This window comes from Trachypithecus francoisi, unplaced genomic scaffold (assembly GCF_009764315.1).
Source record: "Trachypithecus francoisi isolate TF-2019V2 unplaced genomic scaffold, Tfra_2.0 Lachesis_group7, whole genome shotgun sequence".
In the NCBI taxonomy this organism is placed as follows: Eukaryota; Metazoa; Chordata; class Mammalia; order Primates; family Cercopithecidae; genus Trachypithecus; species Trachypithecus francoisi.
Genome location: NW_022681472.1, coordinates 42,183,889 through 42,205,395, shown reverse-complemented (window position 1 = coordinate 42,205,395; position 21,507 = coordinate 42,183,889). Strand labels below are relative to the sequence as shown.

At 38.4% G+C, this 21,507-nt stretch overlaps 1 protein-coding gene across 2 annotated transcripts in view; it reads left to right on the top strand.

Moving 5' to 3' along the window:
* CNGB3 (cyclic nucleotide gated channel subunit beta 3) overlaps positions 1-21,507 on the top strand; it is a 165,125-nt gene that overhangs the window by 129,173 nt on the left and 14,445 nt on the right. The window contains exons 14-15 of one of the 2 annotated variants that reach the window (XM_033202770.1): positions 5,315-5,398; positions 12,374-12,492. In XM_033202770.1, coding sequence (XP_033058661.1) covers positions 5,315-5,398; positions 12,374-12,492 — 203 coding nt within the window. The remainder of the gene's footprint in view (positions 1-5,314; positions 5,399-12,373; positions 12,493-21,507) is intronic. The other variant, XM_033202771.1, reaches the window with a different exon arrangement.

Genomic DNA, 21,507 nt, shown 5'->3' with positions numbered 1-21,507 from the left:
CAAGAGTGAATAATACAAATACTTTGATCTCAAGTTGCTCCAAGTGTAGATAAAAACACACTCTGGTGATACTCTTCCTCCAATGCCTATCGTATGTGTGACCTTAGAGAAAGTCAACAGGCTTCCTGGGATTCCAGTTCCTATCTGAAAACCAGGAGTGATGACCATATATTCATTAATGCCAGGCATCAGTGGGAGTCTGGAAGAATTAAACAAGTAAAGATACGACAGTAAAACATAATACAAATGTTATATACTAGTATAATGCTAATGTTGATACTTTCTCAGGTACTCTCACTTTATAGAAAAAAGAGACATTTACAAAGCAATCCTGTCTTTTCATACATCAGAAAAATTCCTAACTAAACAAAATGGAGCTGGGTTACTGAGAGAAAAAGTTGCCTCAGGATGTAATTCTATTTAATCACACAATAATGAAGCAATGTATATCTCAAGAAAATAATCATTTTCTGGAGAAAAAAAGAGAATAATAATAGTTCTCAAACACATTATAAAATATAATGACATCATAATGCAAACTTTATTTCACTAGGCCTAAATCCAAATAAGAAGGATTTAGTCCTAAACAAAAGCTGCTCCAAAGTTAGTGGCGTCTTTTCATAAAGTAATCATTAAGGGACAGAATCACTTAATTGGTGAAACTTAAATTCTAAGTTTTTACTATATACAGCTGCTAGATTCAGTTTGCATGACTTGATCCATGTGCTATCCGAATATGTTAATAAAAAGTCATATTTAGATTGGTTCAAATGTTTTTCTCGGAGGAAATCCAAGCCGTCAGCTGAAAGCTATGGATGTAGGTGCTTGTGTGTATTCCTGCTGAGAAAAGTGCTCACTGTTTGCTTATCTAGGTTCGGGCTTATCTCCTAGGTTGGTCTCACACTTCCCATTGATCTGATTTCCTTCACTAGTGCTATCTGACCCTGAGCCCACCTAAAGAATAAAAGGGGAAAAAAGACTGAACACATTTCTCCGCAAAGGGAGACATTTTATTAAAATTTAAAATTAATAAAAATGAAAGTTGAAGTTTCATCAGTTCTTCTCCCCAGACCCATTCTCCTTCCTCCCTCCCTAGAGGTGGCCATGAAGACCCTCATCTGAGGATGTCCCTCCACTCCTCATCTTTATCATTTTACTTTATAGCTATATAAACATAAACTGGTAGTAGTGTGTTTAGATTTTTGTAGTTGGAATCATACGGAATATATTCTATATTCAGACTACACTATCGGTTGAATTTAATCATATATTTAAATAGATATAGTTTATTTTATTTTTATCTTTATTTTTCCAATTAATTAATTTATTTTTTTAAGACAAGGTCTTACTCTGTCACCCAGGCTGGAGAGCAGTGGTACAATCTCGGCTCACTGCAACTCCGCCTCCCAGGTTCTAGCAATCTTCCCACCTGAGCCTCTCAAGCAGCTGGGATTACAGGCACCTGTCACCACGCCCAGCTGATTTTTGTATTTTTAGTAGAGATGGAGTTTCACCATGTTGGCCAAGCTGGTCTCAAACTCCTGAGCTCAAGCAATCCGCCCTCCTCAGCCTCCAAAATCTGGGATTACAGGTGTAAGCCACCACACCCAGCCGATCTGTAATTTATTTTAACCATTTTACGATATTCCAATCTACAAATATTCAATATTTTATCTGCCCATAGGTTGACAGTATGTTGTTTCCAATTTTTTCAGTATTGAAAACAATACAGTCTATCCCGTGGTATCCACAGAGGATTGGTTCCAGGACCCCCAAGGAAACCAAAATCTGTGGCATAGTATTTGCAAATAACCTACCCACATCCTCCTGTATACTTTAACTCATCTGTAGATTACTTATAGTACCAAATACAATGTAAATGCTATGTAAATAATAGTTAAACCATATTTCTTGTTTGTATTTTTTTATTGTGGTACTGCTATTTTGTTTTTTTTTGTTTGTTTGTTTGTTTGTTTGTTTTCTGAATAGTCTCCATCCACAGTTGTTTGAATCCGTGGAGGTGGAGTCCATGGATACGGAGGCCGACTGTGCTGCCACACTGTTATATTTCCTTTCATTTGGTCTTGGGGTTGGGGTCTGTCTCGGGAGAGTGGCCATACACTCCAGCCTTGCCCTCACGGGGCTCCAGAGGATGGGTGGTGGCTATTCACAGTGTGTCTTTCATGGGATACTTCTTGATCCCAGTCGACGACCTCATGCCTAGGTGGTTGACCATGAACAGACATTTCTCTCACAGGGAATTTATTTATATTGGCTGATGCTCTTGTGGCTTTTGTCTGATCCATGTCCAGTTTATTCCTATAAGATAGCCACTCCCTAGGAAAACCCTGTACTGGAAAAAAAGTTAGGTTTGGATATGTCAGTCAGGCGAGACACAGGGGAAGCAGCACAACAAAACCCACGAAATAATAGAAGCATTTTTATTAATTACAGATCTCAGAGAGAAGAGGGCAGCATGCCTCACAGGGCCAATGGGAAGGGGGAACACTCGTGCTCAACCAGTGGAGAGACAGAGAATGGGCCAAAGCCTTTTTGGGATCCAGGGTGTTACCCAGGGAGGTTTCCCAGGGGAAGTTCTGATAGGTTGGTTTACAGCAGACATGAGTTCCATGAGGTCTTGCTGTGACTGACAGGTAGTCACTGTGGAATATCTGCTCATCCATGTGGGCTCTGAGGGTCAGTGGGGCAATTCTAGTCAGTTGCATCCAGCTGTACCATAGAACGATGGTCACCAGGAGGCAGTGGTATAAAGCAGGTGTCTGGATCAACCATATTGAGGAACTGGAAAGAGGCAGAGAACTGGAAACCGTATCAAGGGTGACTGATCCCGCTTCCAGTATGAGAAAGTTAAACTTATATTCAAAATCGGTACCAAGGCAACATAAAATTATAAGAATTTACTATACACACACATATTTGTGTGTGTGTGTGTATATATACTTATATTCTGATTACTGTGGCAGTAATTCTGATTTATATATAATTTTATACATCTAAATATATGTATTATATATGATTATATTTAAATTATATATTTTTATAATGTATATTTTACATTATATATGTACATAATATATACATACATAATTTATATATATTATAGATATATAAAATCAGAATTACTGCCACAGGAAAACAGCATTTAAAATCATTAATATTTCCCATGAATACAACTTAATATAGTTGGGAATTTTCATCAAATACATTCTGATAGGAATTGTTCAAGGAATACAAATGTCATTTTTGATTTACAAATTATAATTAAAACCTTAAAAATTAGTGCCAAAAATTCAGATTATTTATATGAAAACAAATATAAGTGGATCTTTTGAGATCTTCTATTTCTGATTATTTACAATATAAATCTTCTCCACGGATATGAGTGACTGAGAGTTACCTTCATTGCAGAAGTATTCCAGACACGTACATATTCAAGAACTTCCAAGCATATTTCAAGTGAATTTTCTTTACCATATCAAAGACACAAACTTTCTTTAGTGGAGAAGATTCAAAAATCAATCCAAAGTTTGTTTGTCTTTTTTCTAAGTGAGTTTTAAATGGATCAGCATACCAATATCTGAAGTGAAATTATTCCGAAATGATGACAGCATTTAAAGAAATTAAGCACTTGGGCCATTTATTTAATTTTTACTGAAAACAAAAGAACCATGCCTTTTAGAAAAAAAAAAAAAGTTATGTTTATAATTTGCTTTAGCAAATATGCTAACCTATCAGACATACTAGGACTAAAACAAATATAAATAAAATGTATATACTTTGTGCAAAGCAAATACATAACAAGCAAAGAAAAGGTAAATTTCCCTCTGCCTAAAAGGACCATTGTGCATCTTTACAAATACAAATCATCCTCATCCTCAAATGATTCAAATTTTATTACCCAAATGAGCACTTTTCTGGTGCCTCCCCTCTCTCCCATCCTACTCCCAAGCAAAATTAACTCTGTTTATCTTACAAGTTTTATGTATATTTGTGGAATGTTTTATGACGTGATTATCTTCTACCATCAATTACAGCTTTTCTGCTTACTTACAAGATCACCCCAACTAGAGTTACTTTCTTCCATCTTTAATTCCTCTAAGGCTGTCATACAAAGCCTTGCTCAAAACAGCTTCTCATCAGTATTTATTAGACTGTATTAAGAAGATATATCTTCTGGTCTTGGCCTTTTTTTCTGTCCTAAAGAACCAAAAGCTTTATTTTCTGAAGTGATTTTTAAAAATTCTAACACCACATTCATCTGAATGCCTCTCACCAATGGCTACTTGGAGATACTTCAATCATAAATTATTAGCTTGCCTTATCAGTCAAGCAACCCTGAAGTCTAAATTTCATATGGATCTAGGTCAAGTGTCTGTTACCGAAGCTATTACAGAAAACTGGTGATTGCTAAAGGAATGATTGTCTGATCCACAAATGGGGAGCAGACCCTTAGCTTGTCCTTTCTCTGCCACTGACTCTATAATTAGTTCACAGCAAAGTCATGATTCCCTCAAGGGGTGGACAGGACCACCCACAAGAGGAAAGCTGTTACATATTAGCAGCTCTGCAAGAAAATGAAAAAATATGTATTTATTGAAAGCAAAAGATTCAAAACTGCTATGTGAGTTTTTGTAGCACCTAAAGATTTTTCTTTAGCTCTTATAGATATAATTATTTAAACAGAAGACAAATATAGACCTATAGCCAAACAAATAGTGTTTCTTACACTTTTAAAGTGAAAACGAACATTCACTCAGCAGATACTGCTTTTGTATCTATTGTGTACATTTTCCCTGCCTTAAGAAGATAATTGAGTTGAAGAAGAAAGATAGACAAGCCTGCAATGTTAAATAATAATAATAATATCTAACAATGGTATGTTTTAAGAAGGAAAAATATCTAGCAAAGATTTTGATCTATGTTGGTCCTAATATACTAACAATCTATTATTAGTATATTACCATTAATAGCTGTCATTAAGTACATTAAGTTTTTGTTATAAGTACCATTTTTATCCCCATTTTACACGTTAGTAAACTGAGGCATGAGAGGTTATGTAGCAATATGTAGGAGAGACAGGATTCACACCCAAGTCTATCTGAGCAAGATCTAAATCCTTGCCATTATACTATAGGTATTTTTTTTCTAAATTTTGGGTCATGACATTGGCAGTTAATATTTTTATGTTAATGCAAACAATATATATTACTGTCTATTTTCATTGAGTTTTGAATTCATTTGGAATATTGGCCTTTTAGTTGTTTCCATAAGAATTATTTTTCTTTTTATATAGGGTTGTGATACACAGATGATTTATGACATGTTGCTAAGATTGAAATCCATTCTCTATTTGCCTGGTGACTTTGTCTGCAAAAAGGTGAGTGCATGCTATTTTTCAAATGCACAACTAATAAATGAATTTGAGGATTTCAGACATAAGTCAAGAGCATTGTTTAAACAAAATTTGTTCAGGGTGAATTCCATAGTATAGAAATAATTATGATGTATAGCTCTGTACAGCAATAATGCGCCCTCAGAGTTCACAAAGGAACAAGACAATATGGATTTCATTACTCATATTATAGGATAGAAGTGTGGGTAGCCTGAAAAACTGTTTTGTATAAATGTTAATTATCAATTGTCACAGCTCATTAATCTCAAATATTTAAAGTGGAGGAAAAAGTTCTAGAAGTGATAGGTGGGTCAGCCTTTTTTATGTCTTCGGCAAAATATCAGTTACCTTCATTTTGCTCTCCCAAGTAGTGAATAATCAATGCCACATTTTAAAAACCTGTACTGTGCTTTTTATGATTACAAAATAATACATGTTCATTATTTTAAAATAGAAAACACATAAAAACATAAGGACATAAATTCTACCCTCCAGTAATAACCACTCTTTGTATATTTTGGCCTATCTTTTTATATTGACTAATGGATAGGGCTTGTGCTATAAAAGTGGCATCATACTGTACATACATTTTGAAACATGTTTTGTCATGTAACAATATATCATATGAACATTTTATGTATTAAGTAATCTACAATATGATTTTTTAAAGCTGCATGATATTTCAGTCTAGGGATGTATCAGGATCAATTTTCAAATGTCTGCTATCATAAATAAAATGAACATCCCCTCAGATAAATGTTTTTGCATATTTCTGATCACTAACTTGAAAGGAGAGAAAAGGAATTATGACCCTGGGATTTATATAGTGAGAAACTAAATCAAAGATAAACACAATAATCAAAATTTAAAAAGAAAAATGAGTAGTTTAAAAAAATGCAAGATGATCCAAGACCTCGGTGATTTCACAAGTGAATAAAGATGAGAAGCACTTTTATCATTTCAAAATAATGTGTTAAATGCTATGGTCAAAGAAAGCACAAGCTGTTGTAGGACATAAAGAAGGGGCACCTGTCCTTCCTGGTTACTGGTAAGATTTCCTAGAGAAGAAAAGGTCTGAGCTAAGTCTTGAAAAATAAATTGGAGTAAACCAAGTGAAAGAGGAAATAGGTGTTCGGGGTAGAGGAAAGAAGTGTGAGCTAAGGCAAAAAGGAAGGAACTGTGTCTACAAAGGGAGTACAGAGAACTATAATAAGGCAAATGTTAGAACAATTTTAGAATGATTTATTCCATAAAACTCAGTAAATGTTTCTCAATACGATGAGCCAGAAACAGTGCTGGGCACTGAGCAAAAAAAAAAAAAAAGATGGTTCTTGTCCTTTAGGGTCCTACCTTTCTAGTGCCATGGTATTCAATTCACAGTGCACATCAGAATCACCTGAATGAAGATGTCTGGGCTCCACCCCTCAGTGATTGATTTGGTCTAGATGGAGCCCATATACCAGTATTATTTAAAAGCTCCCATATGATTCTAAAATGCAGCCAAAACTAAGAACCACTGGCTTCATGGGAGAGACAAGCAATGAACAAGTGAAATTAAGTCAATGCGTAATTCCAAAATGTGCTAAGTTGTATAAAGGGAAAATAGAAGTTGCCAAAAGAGTATGTAGTGGCAACGACACTTAATTTAGATCCAGAGTTGGGAGATGGGGAGGTTATTAGGCTGTCAGGAGTGACCCTTGAAAAATCTAAAGATAAATAGTTCTTTAGTTTCAAAAAAAGAAGTGCACAGGATGGCATTTTTTTAATGAACACTTGGAACCATGAGCCAAGAGGCAAGATGGAGCTTGGCATATCCTAGGAACAGAAGCAAGTGAGTGATGGGCTGTGGTGAAACAGACAAAGTCAAATGGAGTATGAGGTACTTCAAGGCATCACTTGGAGATGCCAAGTACACAGTGAAAATCAGTCTAATGAGAGAAGATGGAACTGGGGGTTACTGGAAACTGGAATATAAAGGAAACAGACTTCAAGAAAAGCTCAAGGAAAGGTCAGAGAAGAGAGCCTTGGCTCTAACTTTGAAGAGCTCCAGTGTTCGTGGAAAAAATCAATGAAGAAGAGTCAGAGAGGGCAACTGAGAAGGAGCTTTCAGAGAAGAAGGGGGGAATGGAAGAGAGATTATGATAAAATGGGAACCAAGAATATACAATCCCACACAAATTAGTCCAAGTTAAAAGAAGGCAGATTGGTGATATGAAATCATTATTATTATTATGGGAAATACAAGTCACAGTGCAGTCCAAGAACCCCTTGGGGACAGTGGTGTACTGGAATGACATGACTTTAATGCACCAAAAAATGTCCTTTCATTTGGGGCCAGTAGCAACAGAGATTGAAAATTGTGTTGGCCGGGCGCGGTGGCTCAAGCCTGTAATCCCAGCACTTTGGGAGGCCAAGACGGGCGGATCACAAGGTCAGGAGATCAAGACCATCCTGGCGAACACAGTGAAACCCCATCTCTACTAAAAATACAAAAAACTAGCCGGGCGAGTGGCGGGCGCCTGTAGTCCCAGTTACTTGGGAGGCTGAGGCAGGAGAATGGCGGGAACCCGGGAGGCGGAGCTTGCAGTGAGCTGAGATCTGGCCACTGCACTCCAGCCTGGGCGACAGAGCAAGACTCCGCCTCAAAAAAAAAAAAAAAAAAAAAAAAAAGAAAATTGTGATAACTCACATAAACTTTAGCACCTGTGCCCCTAAGCAGTGCAAATTTGTTTAACACAGTATGAAATGCAGAGTAGATGCAACCTTCTCATTTCTAATTTCTTCTTCACATCGCATTCATCACTCAATAACAAAAACATCAGTGGAGACAAATGAGGCAGGAAAAGGAATAAGGAGGTGGAAAGTAGAAATGAGGAGACATTAGAATGACAAGTCACATTTCTTTAAGAAGGGATTTGCATGATAGTAGATATTGACAGAGAAGAAAGGCTGTTACCTGACAGGACTTCAGGCGGCTGAATTCAGCTTTGTTTTGCTTAACGTTGTCACAAAATATTGAAGGCAAGGAGAAGGAAAAATATATGTTCAATTTGAGGTTATCTATATAATTTAAGAGATGACAGCATTTGGGGCCAAGTTTGCTGACCTACCTAATCCCCAGGAATTGACTGAGTGGTAGCTTGGGCGGCTTGAAAGAGTGGGAGTTTTCTCCAGATGCTCTAGGGCAGGGCAGAAATCACCTAGAGCTCTTGTTAAAGCATCAATTTCTAGGACCTCATTCCCAAAAATTCTGATTCATATTTCTGCAGTGAGAGCTCTCAGTAAACTGAGAATTGGCACCTCTAAACAAGCTCATAGTGATGCCGATGCTGCTGACCCAGGAACCACACTTTAAGTAGCACTACTCTTTTCTGATGGGGTGCCCTTGAGTGTCACAAAGCCCTCATGAGCCTTAGAAATAGCTTCCTACACAGAAACCCTGATATTTTGAAGTGCACTCTCTCCGGGGGTTACCTCAGTCTACATGAAGCTCCTGTTTTTTTCATACTTTCTCCAAATTAGTCCACACACTAACAACCAGAGCTTGGTTCAATCTTATTTTGCACATGCTGTCAGCCCTTATTCTCTGAGGAATGTCTACTTAATTGGAATGCTAATTAAACTTGCAGAAAGGGCTTAAATTAGCCTAGAAATATGCAAGAAATAGTGGAAGGTTTGGTTCGTTGATTATGCCAGATCTCCTTGGAAAATTATTGAAATGAGCATTAAAAAATAATTAAAAGAGCTGAACTGTGTTTAAGTACTCACTATGTACTTCTACCTCCAGTCAGTTGTAATAACTGCCTTTGAAAAATCATTCCAGTTCCTTGAGAATTACTTCATGCAAAGAATAAGGAATATGACCCCGTCCTCATCATTACTTCCTAAAGTACCTCTTGGAAAACTAATTTTCAGACATCTTGCCTTATTTTTTAAATTATTCATGGCTATTTCATTGGTTTTTAAGAGATCAGTCCCGATACTGGAGTCACCATTAGATATGGTCTGTCTTCATGTATTATATGGAGTCAGATGACATAGGTGCCACTAGTTCTGGTGCTGTCACCTGTGAGCCTTATACATTTGCTCAAGACACTTAATTTTTTAAACCTCGACTACAAATTTTTAAACAAGAGTAATGATACCTTTCCTACTTGACTTCACTGGGATTTTTGCAAGAATTAGATGAATGAATATCCATGAAATGCTTTGCAATTATTAAGTAGCATGTTCTGTTAGAACAAATATAGGAATTAAAATAAGGAGCTATGTAAATATCAGGTAATGTAATGATTTTTTAAAGTAATGTGCAGGCCGGGCGCGGTGGCTCAAGCCTGTAATCCCAGCACTTTGGGAGGCCGAGATGGGTGGATCACAAAGTCAGGAGATCGAGACCATCCTGGATAACACGGTGAAACCCCGTCTCTACTAAAACATACAAAAAAAACTAGCCGGGCGAGGTGGCGGGCGCCTGTAGTCCCAGCTACTCGGGAGGCTGAGGCAGGAGAATGGCATAAACCCAGGAGGCGGAGCTTGCAGTGAGCTGAGATCGGGCCACTGTACTCCAGCCTGGGCGACAGAGCGAGACTCCGTCTCAAAAAAAAAAAAAAAAAGTAATGTGCAAAGACATGATATTGTTATTAGCATTAATAATATGTAAATAAATAAGATCCATTTATGTTGGACTTTCTACTTTTATATGTTTTTGAGTATAAATATATGCTTAATATTTGGCACAGGCGAGGTGCGGTGGCTCACGCCTGTAATTCCAACACTTTGGGAGGCCAAGGCAGCAGGATCACATGAGTCCAAGAGTTTGAGACAAGCCTGGACAACATGGCAAAACCCTGTCTCTACAAAAAATACAAAAATTAGCCAGGCATGGTGGCTTATGCCCATGGTCCCAGCTACTCAGGAGGCTGAGGTGGGAGGATCACTTGAATGTGGGAGGCAGAGGTTGCAGTGAACTGATATTGTGCCACTGCACTCTAGCCTGGGCAACAGAGCAAGACCCTGTCTCAGAGCAGAAACAACCAAAAAATTTTAATTAAAAATATATTTTGCACAATGCAAAACTTAAACATATTTCTTGCATTGCTCAGTTAGGAGATGTGGGTTCTGGGCTTCCTTTGCTTCTAATTACTGGGTCATACAACTTTAGCTAATTGGCTAAGCCAATGTGTGCCTTTGTTTTAATTTCTGTAAAAAGGAAATAATAGTACTTACTTTACCTTCCTTATAAGAGTAATGGGGAGATAAAATAAGAATTTCAGCTTCCTGGATGTTAACTAAAAGGTGGATTCTGATAACTTTAAACACAACCCGGCAATTATAAAGCAACAATAGTTGATGTTCAGGAAAATAAACCTAGGTATGGAAGGACTTTAAAAGCTCCCAGAGAATAGCTAAGTTATATTTTCCTTATTCATAAATGAGTGCCTTCTACATGTCAAGCCTGCATTCAGCACTGGAACAAAGTTGACATTTTCTCAGCCATCTCGGGGAGTAAACTACAGTTAATATTTTTTTTCTTCCAAAGCACGATGTAGGCTAAATACTTTTTTAAATAAAAATTTAAAAAATCTTTTAATCTCGAGTTGATTTTAGTGTATTCTAATTCTTTCAAAGTATGGTTAACGAAAATATTTGATTAACTCAAATAACCCAGTCCCCTCCTAAGCCAAGTAAGTGAATTTATCTATTAATGATTTTTTTTTTATATAGCTAAAGGTGGTCAAGGCACTACTCATTCAGACATGTAGGCTATCCAAATAGTTTGCCTAGTGTTATGCAATCTGGTCTATTTAAAGTTTAATAGCCTTTCTTGACCTAAGTGCCATTAGATCTCTTGTAAGATGTTTATTCTTTTTGGAAGTTAGAGCGAGAAGATGTGTTCCAAGGGCCTCATAACCACCCACTAGTTTGGTGATTTACTTGTAAGAACTCATACAATTCAACATAAAGTTATATTTATGGCTTGAGATTTATTATAGCAAAGAATAAAATGCAGGAATAGCAAGAAAAAGATACACACGGGCAAACATGAGAGAAATCAGACACAGGTTTACTAGGTCCTATTTCTATGAGGGGCACATGGATGCATTTTTCTCTCCAGTGGACCACAGAAACATGAGCAAAATATCTCCACCCAGGGAAGCTCATGTTAGTCTTGGGTTCAATGTTCTTAAATGGGGCATATAGCTGCATGACCAGACATGATTCAGACTTCAAAATATGTGGGATGTACACATCATAAATCTTTGTGATTATATTAAATAGTGTTGACAGCCTGGTACATCCTGCTACACTGGCTCAGGAATATAGAATAACACCATTAACCAGTGGCTATGTGAACATTCCAGGAGTTTAATTCTTAGGGCTTGAACAAATATCATTGCCCTGGTCCCAAGGGTCCCCAAAGATAGGTAAGAACTGAGTAAAACAACCTGCTGCATTAATACTTTATCTCAGCATGGAATACCAATAATAACTCAAAGATCTCCTATGCCCCAATTCCCCAAATCAGACCTCAGTGACATGGGTAGAAGAATAGAATTGACCCTTGAAAGACTGCAGTCTATGCTCTTTGGCTAGACCAAGCAACTTCTTCCAAGCATAGTGGTGGTCATCAAAGCAAGGCTTGACCATGCTTAAAATCAATTACTTCTTCTACCCAGGGTCCTTCCTAAAGCAATGTGCTAACTGAAATACCTTCATGTATCCAAGGGAGGCACACAGTACTCACATGTTGAGAAGTATCATCTTCCTAATCATTTCCTTTCACATATGTCTAACCAATGTCTGTAAATACTTTAGGTCTTAAGATAATTACTTTCACACTAATATTCTTTGCTTCCTTCATTTATATTTACTCCTCTAAAAGAGTTTATATTTCTTAATTTACAGCATAATTGTCAAGGATAAAATAACTCCCATTTCCTCTTTGTATTTAAAATGTAGGGAGAAATTGGCAAGGAAATGTATATCATCAAACATGGAGAAGTCCAAGTTCTCGGAGGCCCTGATGGTACTAAAGTTCTGGTTACTCTGAAAGCTGGGTCAGTGTTTGGAGAAATCAGGTATCTGAAAGATACTTCATAAACATTGAAGCCCATCATTTGTCATGAAAGAAAAGTCTTAGGTAGTAAAATAAGTAAAGTTCCTGCTCAGATTTATAAAAGGTTTGATTGTGCTGATAGCATTGGTAAAATAAGGATTTTCATATTTCTATTCATCCCTTCACCAAAAAGACCTGAGGAAAAGAACTGGGTCATTCAGCTCTTTAGTCCAGGACCTAGAGCAGTGCCTGGCATAAAGCAGGTCCCAGTATATGTTGAATGGATGTGCAAATGAATTAGTTAATGAGAGAAGAGGTTTGGAGGGTTCATTGTTACCAGATTGTTGGAAGACTTGAATGCCTTGCTAACAAGGGGATCTTGAGTAGGCTAGTGATGTGATCATAGCTGTGGGACCAAATTTCCTGACTTTAAACGCCAGTTTCACCACTACTGGCTTTTTTCCTCTGTTACTTGTCCCCGCTGTTCCTCAGTTTCCTCACCTTAATAATTAGGATAATAATAGAACGTACCTTAAAGTGTTGGTAAATGAGTTAATTCATTAAAAGCACTTAGAACATTGCCTGGCATCTATTAAGAGCTCAATAAATATTACCTATTTTTACCATTGTTTCTTATTGGCCCAGAAAAGTTTATCCTAGAAAAAGAAAGTCCCCAAGAGGAAAAATATAGACAGCAAATTTAAGCATTTTGTGGGCTAAACACTTCTATATGCATTATCACATTTATTCAACCAAAAAATATTCATTGAGTGCCTAGTACATGTTAGATTGTCAGGTATTGCTCTTAACTCTAGGAATAAACTATATAAAAACTATTAGAAAAGATATGGCCCCTGAGAGAGCTTACAGTACAGTCGGGGAAAACTGATAATAAATAATTAGCTAGACAAGATGAATTCACATTGTAATAACTGCTATGAAGGAAAACATGGTTAGAACATAACAGGACACTACTTAGATGCAGTGGTCAGGAATGACCTCTCTAGGGAGATAATATTTGAGCTGAGATTTGAAAGAGTAAAGGATCAGCCATTCAGAATTGGGGGAAGAGCCTCTCTGATTACTGAAGGCCTAGAGGTAAAGCAAGTTTGTCTGGTCAACGGGCAGAAAGGTGAATATGGCTGGAGTACAGTGAATAAGAACACTGGGGAGATGAGGCCAAATAGGTGAGCAAGGCCCAGATAACACATGGTCTTTTAGGCCACGATAGGAATTTATGTCTTTTTCTAAATATGAATGAATGCCAGTAGAGGGTTTTAGGCAAAAGAATGACACACTCTGAATTCTTATTTTAAAAGACGACTTCAACAGCTATGTGGAAAAGATACAGTAGAGGAGCGAGAATGAATAGAGACCAATTAGAAGTCAACTGCGGTGGCGCAAGTGCAAGATGGTGGTGTCTGGAACTGGGATACTGGCTTATACGATGAAAAGAAGAGTACCCTGTCAGGCAGTTATTAATATATTTATTTCATAATAAATATTTCATATTTTCATAATATATTTATTTCATCTATCCCAAGATGCCAAGTACTATACCTTGCCCAGGACACCATAGCCAATGAATTATAGGGACAACATTCAAACCTGGGTCTCCATGGATCGGGGTCCAGTGATCTTTATACCACATCACAGAAGAAATTTCCAATCTCTAATTTCATAGCTGCTAAGAAGTTATCTTCATGTTCCAGAAATATGGACAATTTTAGATGACTTCATAGGAGCATTGTTAGGGTTTCTTTGGAATGTTGAAGCATGTCATTTCTCTGTTGGAAATGTGGCTTCTCTCTTTAATTTTTTCTCCTTGTTTAATGACTGATTATTGTTAAGGTGATCCTCTGAGGATCTTGCTCCTGGGCAGTGGTGGAAACACTTCTCAGAATGTACAAGACCTGAGTTCTTTGCCTGTTTTCTATCATTTCCTTCCTGGGAGTCCTTGCAAAAGTGATTTAATATTTTGTGACTTAATAATCACTGTAATCTTCAAGGTCATAAAACATGCAACAGTTTAATCTGCAACACTGCAGAAATTAATTAGCTGACCTTTCCCAAGGGTTGAGTACTCCCTGAAGAATAAGCCTTATAAATACAAGTATGTTAATTGCTGATATTATCATCACAGGAAGAACTACCCTAGGAATTGATTCCAGGTGTAGCTGAGTTGCAACTGAAAGTAATCCTAGATTTCTAACAGCGGCTTCTCAAATAAATCTCCTATTACCCATTTGGTTTCTAAGGCCAAATTGAAGCCAGTAGAATAGACAAGCTTTCAACCTGCTCAGTAGTTTGGTTGATTCAAGTAAAAGGGAGCTTTTTGCCTTGATTATCTTTTTGGCTGTGGTTATGGGAAAACAGGATGCATCTGCCTCTTTCCAGATACCCACAGGCTTCACAGGCCCACAGCTGTCATACACCCCTGAAGCTCTAGTCATTTATTCCAGAGCTGGAGGCATGCCTGCCAAACATCCAGATACTGGAAAGATCTAGTAATAGTGTTTACTACTCAAAAATGCTGTGACCTTTGTTAAAATTAGCTAAATCCAGCACTATCATGTAGCCTTTAAAAGAGTTCTTTTTCCTCAGGAAAAAAAATAAAGAAAAAAATTAAGGGCTTTCAAGGACATTATATATTAATCCAAAAGAGCAAAATCCTGACTAAAATATAGATTTACAGCCTATCACAGAGAAAACCCAGACCACATTTCCAATTAGCATCTGAAGAGTGCAGATACCCCATTTCTAAAAGAGAGACCCAGGGTCTCCTGAGGGATGGCCTTGTGGTGATTCCGACTCCATCATTTTCCTTATACGTGCATTTAGTCCCAAGTCTTATTCCCTGAATGTATTTAACCACTTCCTGTCTGCATTCTGTTTCTGTTAAAATGACATTTTTCTTAAAACACATCTGAGTTTTTATTTCTTGTGTTGCCATTATTATTTCAATAGGATTTTCTATTGGTTTCATCTCTCTTCAGAATATCCTCCCCCAGGAAATTTTTCATTCGTCCTTCAAATGCCACCTTTGGGGAGGGGGGAGGGGGGAGGGATTGCATTGGGGAGTTATACATGATATAAATGATGACTTGATGGGTGCTGACGAGTTGATGGGTGCAGCACACCAACATGGCACAAGTATATATATGTAACAAACCTGCACGTTATGCACATGTACGCTAGAACTTAAAGTATAAAAAAAAAAAATGCCACCTTTTTGAAGCTATCTTTAACCCCTAAAACAACTAGTTGCTCTTTATTCTATGCTTCCATAGCATTTCATTCATGCCTTTATTACAGTAATTACTACTGATTTATAATTAATTTGTTCAGACAGGTCTCTCCAACAGACTGAGCTACTGAAATATAAGAACTAGAGGCCGGGTACAGTGGCTCATACCTGTAATCCCAGCCCTTTGGGATGCCGAGGTGGTCGGATCATGAGGCCAGGAGATCGAGACCGTCCTGGCTAACACTGTGAAACCCCATCTCTACTAAAAATACAAAAAAAAAAAAAAAAATTAGCCAGTCGTGGTGGCGGGTGCCTGTAGTCCCAGCTACTCGGGAGGCTGAGGCAGGAGAATAGCATGAACCCAGGAGGCAGAGCTTGCAGTGAGCCAAGATCGCACCACTGCACTCCAGCCTGGGCAACAGGGCGAGACTCTGTCGCAAAAAAACCCCAAAAAACTAGAATTTATCTTCAGATCACCAGCAGCTACATAAACACTATATACTAAGTGGTGATTTTTACTTATATCCTACCTCCATTCAAAAATAATTTGCAGCAGCTCTTCAGCAATTTTTAATTAATTATTTAACTGTGATTTGATAGAAACAAAAAAAAATTATATTTGGGTCCCCTTATGGCATAGTGTGAAAGTGACTCAAAGAAGGCCATGTATTCCTTCTTTGCCAGGCACAGTGTCAGTCATGAGGGTGCAAAGGAGAACAAGAAACAATCGCTGTCCTCAAGGGCTTTAGAGGAGACTTCAATACCCGGTGATTAAATGTATGGATTGTGTCCCAGGAAGAGAGTGTGTACAGGATGCTGTGGGAGACAAAGTTTTCACAAGGACCAGTGCATCTTTTGGATCTGGCAATTACTAGAGGTTATTTGGGAACCAAAAGCTGAAACTTCAGTGGTCCTTAAATGATGTGTGCACACAGGTCAGTCCTAGAAACCCCTACTGAGGGGTATGTAAAGGATAATTGACATGATGCCTGTAGTGGGTTGAATGTCGTCTCCCACAAAGATAAGTCGACATCCTAATCCTAGGAACTTGTGTATGTGACCCAACTTGAAAAAAAGGGTCAGGGTCTTTGCAGATATAATTAAGTTAAGGATCTCAAGATGAGTTCATCCTGAATTATCTTGAAGGGCCCCGAGTTTAATGACAAAGAGGGTTCTTTTTCCTAAGGACACTTTTTATAAGTGTCTTTATAAAAGACATAAGAGGAGAAGGCCATGTGAAGACTGAGGGCAGAAACTGGAGCAATGCAGCCACAGCCAAGAAATGCCTGGCAACACTACAAGCTGGAAGAGGCAAGAAAAGATTTTCACTGGGGTCTTTAGAGGAAATACAGCCCTGCTGATATTTTGATTTTGGACTTCTGGCCTCCAGAACTGTGAGATAATAAATTTTTGTGGTTGTAGGTCACTTGTTTTGTGATAATTTGTTATAGCAGCCCTAGGAAATGAATACAATACCAAATTATTTAAATTGTTAACTTTCAAAATTTTACTGGAGATAAACAAAAACATGCTTGACACTCCACTTCACCCTACATGGCCACTCCACCTCCAACACCTGTCAATACCATATAAGAAAGTCTCAAATCATTTGTGTCTTACATTCTCCACTGCCACTACTTCAGTTCATCCATCTCTCACTGGACAACTGCAGTGGCTTACTTCAAGTCACTCAAATCCAATAACCATATCCTCCATAATCAGTCTCCACTCTGCAGCCAGAGGGATCTTTTGGAAACACAGATCTGATCATGTCACTGCCCTCCCACTTAAAACCATTCAATGTTTTCATGCCATCTTTAGGAATAAGAACAAAGTGATTTTCCTTATCTATGAGATCCTGTAGAGTCTAGCCCCTGCCTACCTCTCTACTTCAGGTTGCACCTGACTTGCCTTGCTCTCTTTATTTTATTTCATTTTATTTTATTTATTTGAGATGGAGTCTCACTCTGTCACCCAGGCTGGGGCAGTGGCACATCTCAACTCACTGCAACCTCTACTTCCCGTATTCAAGCAATTCTCCAACCTCAGTCTCCCAAGTAACTGCGATTACAGGTCTTGCCATCATGCGTGGCTAATTTTTGTATTTTTGTAGAGACAGGGTTTCATCATGTTGGCCAGGCTAGTCTTGAACTCCTGACCTCAGGTGATCCACCTGCCTCAACCTCCCAAAGTGCTGGGATTTCAGGTACAAGCCACTGCGCCTAGCTGTCCTTACTCTCTTTAATCCAAACACCCATTGTCTTCCCATTCCTTGAATGCACCACACTCTATCCAGTCACAAGGAGTTTTTTGCACATTCTATTACATCTACCTGGATGCTTTCCCCACCCTTTTACCAAGATCTCAGCTTCTTTCAGGCCTTCCTGAGTTCCCCACTATAGGGGCCTCCCAGGTCTCCTTGCCATACACTTTCATCCAATGATGTTCCTTTCTTTTGGAGCACTTATCTTTGTAACTATACATGCATTCGTGCATTTATTTCTTCAATGTTTTTCTTCTTTCCTAAATTGCAAGCACCAGAACTACCACCTATGGCTGTGCAAAATGTTCTCTGCACCAGAATGTCCACTGAGGGACTGGGAGGGCAGGAACCTGGTTCGCACTCCACTTCTGAGCCATGAGCCCTGGCTGTTGTGCTCCCTCTCATGCACAGTTACCTCTCACTTTGTGAAAGGAGGCATTCTTCTAGCCAAGCACAGGACTGCACATGCTCAGAAAACCCACATTGTTTTTTATTATACTTTATGTTCTGGGGTACATGTGCACAACGTGCAGGTTTGTTACATAGGTATACATGTGCCATTTTGGTTTGTTGCACCCATCAACTCATTTACATTAGGTATTTCTCCTAATGCTATCCCTCCCCCAGATTCCCATCCCCTGACAGGCCCCAGTATGTGATGTTCCCCTCCCCGTGTCCATGTGTTCTCATTGTTCAACTCCCACTTATGAGTGAGAACATGCAGTGTTTGGTTTTCTCTCCTTGTGATAATTTGCTGAGAATGATGATTTCCAGCTTCATCCATGTCCCTGCAAAGGACATGAACTCATCTTTTTTATGGCTGCATAGTATTCCATGGTGTATATGTGCCACATTTTCTTTATCCAGCCTATTATTGATGGACATTTGGGTTGGTTCCAAGTCTTTGCTATTGTGAATAGAGCCACAATAAACATACATGTGCATGAAAAGCCACATTTTTATAGTTTGCATGAAGACACTTTACACAGGCCCCCAGGGATCCTGGTAGACACCATGTGTGGTTTGTTCTATACTCTATCCCTAGCCCTTAGGGCAGCGGCTGGTCCACATAAGTGCCTAATAAACAGTTATTGAATACATAAGTGAGTGTAATTATCTTTCTATCTTTGTGAATGTACAAATGCACATTCATTTTTGTCATGAATATGCGTATTCAGCCTTGGGCTCTTTTTGTCAGTTTTCATTATAAGAATAACACTGCTATATTTATCTTTGTAAAATTACTTTGTTTTCTTTTATTTATTTGAGGTTTAATTCCCAAAAATAGGAATAAGTAGGCCAAAATGTAGAAGCATTTCTATAACTCTTATAATATATGGGCAGATTATTTTCCAGAAAAATTGAACCAATTTGCATTACAAAGCACAATGTATAGCTATTGTTCTTCAGTATTACTGATGTGACTTTATTATCCCCATTGCTGTTGCATTTTAATAGGTTATTTTAATTCAAAGTTCTTTAAATAGTGCCTGGAAATAAATAGTTCCTCCATATATATTTGCTGAATGAATTAATTTCCTATGGGCCTATTTATTTTCATAAATATGATTATTTACCTTCTGCATTTCTTTCATTGTTCACCATCCTTTTTTCATCATATATAACAAGTTATTGAGTAGAATTCAGGCACTGATATATTCTTGTATGTTTTAGATATCTGGTTTTCATTCAAAACATTTAAATTCTGTCTTTTCACCTATTACATTAGTCAAATCACCTATCTGAGAATTTCTTTTTGATATTTACTTTACATCAATGTGAAATGGCCAAAATTTCAACAAATCATCTAAAAATCCTTTTAACCTTTAAACCATTATTGTCTATTTCTGCTGAATACTCATTAAAACGGAGGTACCAGAGGAGACGTTTAGGTCTTTGGACTATTTTAATTCCATATTCTTACTCTTCATCAGAATAACTCAGTTATTCCTTTTTTTCCCTTTCCTAAAAGGCAGAAATGGTCGATGCAATACGAGATTAAAAGTATGAGCAGAGATAAGACTTGATTAATACTGAAAGAGAAAACTTCATTTTCATTTTTTTCCTATCTCAAACCTGTGAGCACTACCTGTGTTAAGAATACACATTTACATTTTCACTACATCCTTTTGAATATAGTCTCTTTGTATTGCATCTTTTTGCTTAGCATAAAAAGCATACCTCATCTAAGTCCCACAATATCCCGCTGAACAAATATACAATCAGTGTCATTGCTTAAATATTCATTGAAATATCTTCAGGATTCCTCCTAAAGTAACTTTATCCAGTGCTAAATCAAGGTTTTTTGCCACCATTTGGAACAGCAGAGAGGAAGTAAAGATTCTGAGAATCATACCTTGACATGTCTTATCACACCAGCCTGCGTGGGTTCCTCCCTTATTTTTCCTAATGTCTGTGGGCAAATCTGTATCATTAAAACAACAGCAATAACTTTGTTGGCATCACTAGTTATGGTTAAAGAAAAGACCTCTTGACTTGAAGTCAGGTCTTGTCTTAGATTTTAATTTCAGTGATGAAATTCTTAAGTATTTGTTCTTGAACAATTCACTTAACTGATTCTGGAACTCAGTTCCCATGTCTGTAAGTATAGGTTAAGAACCCACCTCACTGGCCGGGTGCGGTGGCTCATGCTTGTAATCCCAGCACTTTGGGAGGCTGAAGTGGGCGAATCATGAGGTCAGGAAACTGAGACCATCCTGGCCAACATGGTGAAAGCCTGTCTCTACTAAAAAAAAAAAAAAAAAAAAAAAAAAAGTACAAAAATTAGCTGGGTATGGTGGCATGTGCCGGTAATCCCAGCTACTCTGGAGGCTGAGGCAGGAGAATCCCTTAAACCAGGGAGTCCGAGGTTGCAGTGAGCTGAGATGGTGCCACTGCACTCCAGACTGGCAACAGAGCGAGATTCCATCTCAAAACAAACAAACAAACAAACAAACAAAAAAGCTGTTTAAAACCAGGGGCAAGTGGGAGGCTGGGCCCGCAGACATCTCTCAGCAGGTGCACACTTGCCCCCCTGCGCTTTGTATCCCTCTCAGGGTGAAGGTGACAGTGGACCCAGACCCTTCCCTGGTCTACCTACCTGAAGTGGACCCAGAGGCTGCCAAAGACAAGGCCAGCTTCCAGAACTACGTGTTGGGTCCCCTCCTGGACCACATCTTTACCACCTACAAGCTCATGTACATGTACCAGATAGTGGATTTCGTCAGGAGCAAGCACGCCTGGTTTGGGGGCTTTTCCTACAAGAAAATTAAGGTTATGGAGGCTGTGGACCTGCTGCATGAGCTGGTGGATGAATCGGACCCAGGTGTAGACTTCCCCAACTCGTTCCAAGCCTTCCAGATGGCGGAGGGCATCCAGAAGCTCACCCAGGCAAGGACTGATTCCAGCTTGTTGGGCTTCTATGACCTAGGGAAGGTCCTGGCTGTGTCTGGGGGACCTCCGTCCCCAGGCCTCCGTGGTTTTGTAACTCCGCTTTCCAGGACAATCCCGACCTCCAGGATCCTCGA